This window comes from Entamoeba nuttalli (assembly GCF_000257125.1).
Source record: "Entamoeba nuttalli P19 unplaced genomic scaffold asmbl_5962, whole genome shotgun sequence".
Classification (NCBI taxonomy): domain Eukaryota; phylum Evosea; order Mastigamoebida; family Endamoebidae; genus Entamoeba; species Entamoeba nuttalli.
This window is the reverse complement of record NW_008577797.1, coordinates 973-7,654: the sequence shown is the minus strand read 5'-3', so window position 1 is coordinate 7,654 and position 6,682 is coordinate 973. Positions and strand designations below refer to the sequence as shown.

At 25.7% G+C, this 6,682-nt stretch overlaps 6 protein-coding genes across 6 annotated transcripts; 4 read left to right on the top strand and 2 right to left on the bottom strand.

The window, feature by feature from the left end:
- Positions 1 to 161: 161 nt before the first annotated feature.
- Positions 162 to 836, bottom strand: ENU1_144050 (ser/thr protein phosphatase family protein; the record flags this gene model as incomplete). The annotated part of the gene is made up of 1 exon (XM_008860415.1): positions 162 to 836. One exon carries the CDS (start codon positions 834 to 836, stop codon positions 162 to 164), a length of 675 nt encoding a protein of 224 aa, XP_008858637.1.
- Positions 837 to 1,033: 197 nt separating this feature from the next.
- ENU1_144040 (ankyrin repeat protein, putative) lies at positions 1,034 to 1,861 on the top strand (the record flags this gene model as incomplete). Its single annotated transcript, XM_008860414.1, has 1 exon — positions 1,034 to 1,861. The coding sequence occupies one exon, from the start codon at positions 1,034 to 1,036 to the stop codon at positions 1,859 to 1,861; it is 828 nt and encodes a 275-aa protein (XP_008858636.1).
- Positions 1,862 to 2,820: 959 nt separating this feature from the next.
- ENU1_144030 (YhhN family protein) lies at positions 2,821 to 3,593 on the top strand (the record flags this gene model as incomplete). The annotated part of the gene is made up of 2 exons (XM_008860413.1): positions 2,821 to 3,123; positions 3,204 to 3,593. 2 exons carry the CDS (start codon positions 2,821 to 2,823, stop codon positions 3,591 to 3,593), a joined length of 693 nt encoding a protein of 230 aa, XP_008858635.1.
- A 220-nt stretch (positions 3,594 to 3,813) lies between these two features.
- ENU1_144020 (hypothetical protein) lies at positions 3,814 to 4,311 on the top strand (the record flags this gene model as incomplete). The annotated part of the gene is made up of 1 exon (XM_008860412.1): positions 3,814 to 4,311. One exon carries the CDS (start codon positions 3,814 to 3,816, stop codon positions 4,309 to 4,311), a length of 498 nt encoding a protein of 165 aa, XP_008858634.1.
- Positions 4,312 to 4,436: 125 nt separating this feature from the next.
- On the top strand, positions 4,437 to 5,240 carry ENU1_144010 (hydrolase, carbon-nitrogen family protein; the record flags this gene model as incomplete). Its single annotated transcript, XM_008860411.1, has 1 exon — positions 4,437 to 5,240. The coding sequence occupies one exon, from the start codon at positions 4,437 to 4,439 to the stop codon at positions 5,238 to 5,240; it is 804 nt and encodes a 267-aa protein (XP_008858633.1).
- Positions 5,241 to 5,793: 553 nt separating this feature from the next.
- ENU1_144000 (hypothetical protein) lies at positions 5,794 to 6,459 on the bottom strand (the record flags this gene model as incomplete). Its single annotated transcript, XM_008860410.1, has 1 exon — positions 5,794 to 6,459. One exon carries the CDS (start codon positions 6,457 to 6,459, stop codon positions 5,794 to 5,796), a length of 666 nt encoding a protein of 221 aa, XP_008858632.1.
- Positions 6,460 to 6,682: the final 223 nt, after the last annotated feature.

Below are 6,682 nucleotides of genomic sequence, written 5' to 3'. Positions count from 1 at the left end.
TAAGAAAATCATTAATACAACTCCAATTATGCAGTAAAAAATCAATAAAAGTAGGTTATATGTATATTAGAAGAAGGTATATAGAAAATATTAAAGAAGTACTTGAACTATTATTAATTTTATTTGAATTACAATAACTTATAATGAAAAGAATAAATTTTTTATTTATAAAAGAAATTAGTACCATCGAATGTTAATTGTAATGGGGCTTTATATGGAATTCCAAATTCATTAACAAAAGAGGCGTTTGCATAGATTGTGTCTTTTATAGTTATTATTCCATAACAATTATGACAATGACCAAATGCAACTAATTTAGGATGAAAAGAATCCACAAAAGAGTTTATCTTATAGTTTCCTCCTTTAAAAGTTTTCCAATTAAATGTCCAATGATCAACAACCATAGTGTCCATTATGTCATAAGGAGGTTCATGGGAAACACAAACCAATACTTGATTTTCATTTATATCAAGATGAACTGGTTTACGAAATTTAAAAAGAGACCCATAAAACACAATGTTCTCTATTACTACACTGGTATTAAGCAGTAAGTGAATATTTTCACATTCTTCTATTAACCATTTTTCACTTTCTGGTAAATGAACATTCATCTCTCGTTCATTATTTCCTAAAACAACTATTTTGTGTTTTGCCTTTTGCTTGTTTAACCATTTTCCAAAATTTCTAACACTCTTTTCATCTCCATTATTCGTAAAATCACCACAATGAATCAATATATCACATTGAGGAATTGATACAAATCTATGAAAACCGTGTGTGTCTGAGGTAATTACAATATTCAAATTTATTGAATTATCTTTTTGTTGTACAGACATTTTTTACTAACACTTTTAAGTTGATTATTTTTAAATTTTCATTATTTTTAGTGGAACATTCTCTGAACGATTTGCTTAAAAAAACAAAAAAAAAAACAAAAGGAACTTAAAGTATTAATTAAAAAATATGATTTTCTCATTATCACAAAATGAAAATAAAAGATTAAAAAGAAAAGAAAGAAACAAAAAAAAGTACTATGTCAGAAGTAATTCAAGATGACCTTACACCTGATTTGACCACCCAACCAGGGAGTAATACTTTTAAACAAAAAATTACAAATTTCTATAGTAAGATTAGTGGATCAACAGAAGAAAATATCATTAATTGTTGTTATAATGGAGATTGTATAGGAATAATGAAATACAAAGACAATGGAGAAAATTTGGATATTAATGATAAATGTGGAAATACATTATTACATATTGCTGTCAAAGGTAGACAAGGGGATATGATTCAGTTCCTTGTTAATTTGGGTATGGACATCAATTGTGTAAATGCTGAAGGAATTACACCATTAATGTATGCAATTGAATTAGGTTTTGATGATATTTCTTTAGACATTCTTCAAATTAAATCATTAGATTTAGAACATTGGGATCATATGGGAAGAACTGCACTTCATTATTGTGCATTATATGGAAATGCTGTGATGGCTAATATACTATTAGAAAATGGAATTGATGTTGATAAATGTGATATTAATGGGTATAATGCTTTACATATTTGTTGCGAGTGTAATTGTTTTAACGTTGCTAAAGTATTATTAAGATGGCATATTGACCTAGAAAAGAAAAATAAATATGGATTTATACCATTAGGAACTGCTGTGAATCATCAAAACCGTAACATGGTACGTTTAATTACAGCAGCAATGAGAGGGACTGACCACAAAAACTTTGAACAAAAAGTTGATGATATGCTTGGTTTGACTTGTGATATAAATCATTACAATAAGGTCCTTGAAGAAATGCCACTCTATTTTAAGGGAGGTCAAAATGACTTTGAAGAGATTCGTCCTGAATAATTGGAATTTTGTTTGTAAATAGATATTTATTAAAAGGAAAAATAAAAAATGGTCATTCTTCATTCATAACACTATTAAAATTTTTAGTATTTATAATAAGTTTTATATGTCGTAACAATGATGTACATATCACTAACCCTTAACTCATGTTTTTAATCACAAATTTGGAGGTAGTTATTAAAAAAATAAAAACAATAAGAAGATAATAAGGGAGTTTTATTTTAATTTTTGATTTAAAATAATATAACAATGAATATGTCATATACTTTATTTCTTTAAGGAGTGTTCATGTTTTGACTATCTTGGTAATATAAAATTATTTCATCTTTTCAAGGAAAGTCAAAAAGGAAGGAGAGAGTATAAAAACCAATTTATTTATATACAAACCAATTATCAATTTTTAATTATTGAAGAAGAAGTTATTCCAGTTTATTTAAAAGATTTAATTTCTAGTATTAGTACATCGAATAAATTATTATTTGGGTTGTAAGGAAAATTAAAATAAAGAAGAAACACAAATTTGTTTTGTTATAGAAATTTGTATTATAAAATATAAAGAAAAAGATGATATTGATTTTTTTTAGATACAAAACTATTTTAATCGATTAAAATGGTAGACATAATTAAGAAACAATAAATAAAATCATCTATAATATTCTAGTTATATGGAATATAGTTCTATTTGATTCTATTTAATTCTAAGTACGAAATAAATTGCCTATTTTGATTCAATAAGAGCCAATACAGACAAATAATTGACTTGTTTGTGAACAAGGTTAATTTAGATAAATAAATTTAATTAATTTATATCAAATGTAAAGGGATATTATCAAAAAGAAAAATTTGGTATATGTCTAGACTTATTTGAATGGAATATTCTTTAGAAAACAATAAACAACCCATTTATTTAAATGAAAATCTAATATAAATTTATTTGAACTTAAATTGTATCAGAAGACATGATTCAATCAATTTCATTATTATTAATTACTATTATTAATGCTTTAATTTGTTGGTATTCTTATTTTAATAAACTACCAACTTTAAAATTCATTAGTAAACCACCTTTTTGTATATTTTTATCTTTATTTACTTATAATGTTCTTGGTATATCTTCTTGGCATTTTATTTTGGGGTTAGTCTTAAGTTTTCTTGGAGACTTCTTTTTATTATTTACAGAACATATATTATTTTTAATTGGAGCATTTTCATTTTTATTTGCACACGTCTTTTATTCAATTGGTTTTAATACAACACTTTCTGTTTGTTATATTTTCTTTCCTTTCACAATATTTGTTATTACTTAAAGCACAAAAAATGTATTTAACTCATATTCTTTTAGTCTGATGCTCAAATTAATTATCTTTGTTATATTGTTGTTGTATTACCAATTCTTGGAGCACTTACTATATATCATCTTGCTCATAAAGAACAGAAAGGAACACTTGTTTATGGATGTTTCCTTTATATGTCTTTTGTTGCTATAGGAATGTTTAATTGTTTTAGAACATTAACAGACCCTTCTTGGAATTTGCTTTCATCATTAATATGTTGTGGCAGTTATTTCATATTTTTCATTAGTGATTTGTTAGTAAGTTTCAATGAGATAGTAAAAACTACCTGGCTAGTTTCTTTATTAATTATAGTAACATACCATATTGCACAAATTGGTATTATTTGTGGATTAGTATTAAATATGAAGTATGACCATTTAATCGCTTTATTAAATTAAGTTGTTCTATAAATTAAAAAAGAAGTTTTGTTTTTTATTTTATCGTTTTTTTTTAAATGAAAGAAACAATAAGAAAATAACATCAAAAGCATTAACTGAAGAACTACTTCATCACAAATTACTAATTTTATAAATTGATATATAACCCCCACCTTTTTTAGTTGTTTGAAACATTTTACTTTTCAAAGAAGCAGAACTAATTTATTTATTCTCAAGGAGAATGAACACCGATAGTGTGAAAATTGTAATTCCAATCAATTGTTCTGTTTCTCAGTTGATTAATCAAGTCAACTATGAAATGAACAAACGTGGAAATTATCTTTCTTTCACAACAATTCCAAAACAACTCGAAACACTTCCACTTTCAGAATTTCTTTCCATAACAAATCGTTTAAGCATAGAAGAAACAATAGAATCTCCAAGTGAATCTCCAATTGATAACTCTTCTATTAAAACCCAATCCCCAACAATCCCTGAAAAGAAAAGTATTAAATTAAAAACAAAAACAAGAAAGTCTGGGGAATTTTATCTCCCTCAACAACTCGCTACTTGTCATTATTGTAAGAAAAGAAAACCTGTATCTTTTCAGTGTCTCAAATCTCCATCTCATCGTTTTTGTCAAAGTTGTTTAAAAAAAACTAGATGTTCTGGTATTTGTCCTATTTGTACTGACTGTTGTAGTTGTTCACGTTGTCGAACTGCTCGTCAATCAAATTAAACTGTTTAAAAATTCTTATTATTATTTTTTTTTGTTAACAAAGTTTTTGAAATAAATTGAGTAATTAAAAGTCTGATAAAAAGTCTAAGAACTTATAAATAATAAAGGATAATTTGTGATTTATAATGCCATTGAAAATTACTGTTATCCAATCAGATGTACTCTCTACACTTGAAGAAACTCTTCAACACATTTCTTGTTTGATAAAAAATAGTGAAAAGAGTGATTTATATTTATTACCTGAGGCATTTACAACTGGATTTGATGTTGATTTACCTAAAATTGCACATAAAGAAGGAGGAAAACAAATAGTTTTATGGATGACTGAAATGGCACAAGAAATGAAAGCAGCTATTGTTGGGTCAATTTTTGTTGAAGACAACAACAAATATTTTAATAGAATGTATTTTGTGGATGAAACGGGTGTTATTGCTCATTATAATAAAACCCATTTATTTAAATTAATGGATTGTGAAACAAGTCTTACTGCAGGGACAGAAAAGGTAATTGTTTCATGGAAAGGGGTTAACTTTTTATTATGTATTTGTAATGACATTCGTTTTCCCGCATTTTTAAGAAATCTTAAACTTGAGTATGATGTTATTTTATGTTCAATTAATTGTAATGACATGTTTAATCATTCTATTCCATTATTATGTGGTGGAAGAGCTTGTGAGAATTTATGTTATTGTGTTATGGCAAACAGAGTTGGTACTGATCATTTGAATTCTAAATATCTAGGCAACTCATGTGCTTTTGATTGTTGGGCAAATCAATTACTAAAAGCTGAAGATAAACCTGTAGCTGTTACATTTAGTATTGACAAAGAATTATTAGACAAAATTCATATCAAATATCCAATTAATCAAGACTTTGATATGTTCCAATTAACTAATCCATATCGTCAAGTCATTTATGAAAAGAAATAATTTTACTATTAATGAAACTAATTTAATGGTAAACAAGTATTTTATCACAAGTTTATTTAATTTAAATAAATTCGTATTATTGAAAAATAATCATTATTAAATAAAATTACCTATTCTTTTTTTCTCCTTTAACTAATCCAACATATTATTAAGTTTAATTTAAATTTATAACCTATTGTCACGGTTTAAAATACCTCAAAAATTAATTGTAAAAAAATGTTTTATTGTTTTCATTTATGTTTATTTATTAATCCATATTAAGTAACTTCTTTAATAGATAAACCATACCTTTACATACTTTTTATTAAATTGTATTTCTTTTTAATAAAATATTCTTCTTCGTTAGTCATTATTTTCTTATTAAAGAGTAATAAAGTTGGTAATTAAAAAAAGAAGTGAATTAAATTTTATTTGTTTAGTTAGTCTAGTGAATTAATAATACTTTCAACAACAACTTCGTGTTATTAAGATAATAAAAAAGCTGGTACAAGGAAAAAATAAAAATATTTAAATTGGGAAGAAGACATCTTTTTCATCAAATAAGAGTCTCAAACTATTTTGAAGTATATTGGTTAGATGTATTAGGTTTAGAAACACATTGTTCTAGTGGTGGAATTTCATATTCTGAAAGAGCACTACTATTTATTAAAACTGTTTGGTTTCTTCCAAATAAATTTTCAACTGCACTTTGAAAGGCAATTCCAATTTCTATTAAACGTTCCATAGGTACTGTCTCTCCTGAGGTAAGAATAATCGAACTAATTTTAACTAGTTGTTCAGTTAATTTTGCACGTTTTGTTTTTCTTATTGTAAATGAATATCCTGAAGATCTTAAAAGATATAATAATCCATTACAAATTTGAGCTTCACGAGTTCTGTTATACTGTTTATTATTCATGTTGTCAACAGAAACAGGTTCTTCACTCAAAGTTTCCTTCATAAATCGTGAATTAAGTTTTGCAATTGATGATTGGTCATAAACTGTATTATTCAGAACTATAGTCTCTGGTAATAACATTTTTATTGTTTGTTTTGTTCGTTTACTTTTTCTGAAAGTAACACTTGCTCCTGCTTTTATTATTAATGTATATATAACGCTATTTGTTACTGTACTCTCACTATTTCTTGATATTCGTTTTCTTTTCCTTAAGGTTTCTTTATCAACAATAGATTTAAGTATTATTTTTCTACTGCAACCACCACTTCTCTCTTCAGACATTCTTATTTCACAATGTTAGTTCATCTCAGAATTACTTTTTAAAGAAGATTATTTGATTTTATAAACTATTTTTATAATATAAGACATTAAATCTGACTTGCTTAAAAATACATTAACATAATACTTAACACAAACATTCCGTCTCAAGTAATAGTTGGGTATATGTCTTTGAACTTTTTTTAAAGGGAATAAAAGGGACATAGTTATCTAGTGAATAAATTAG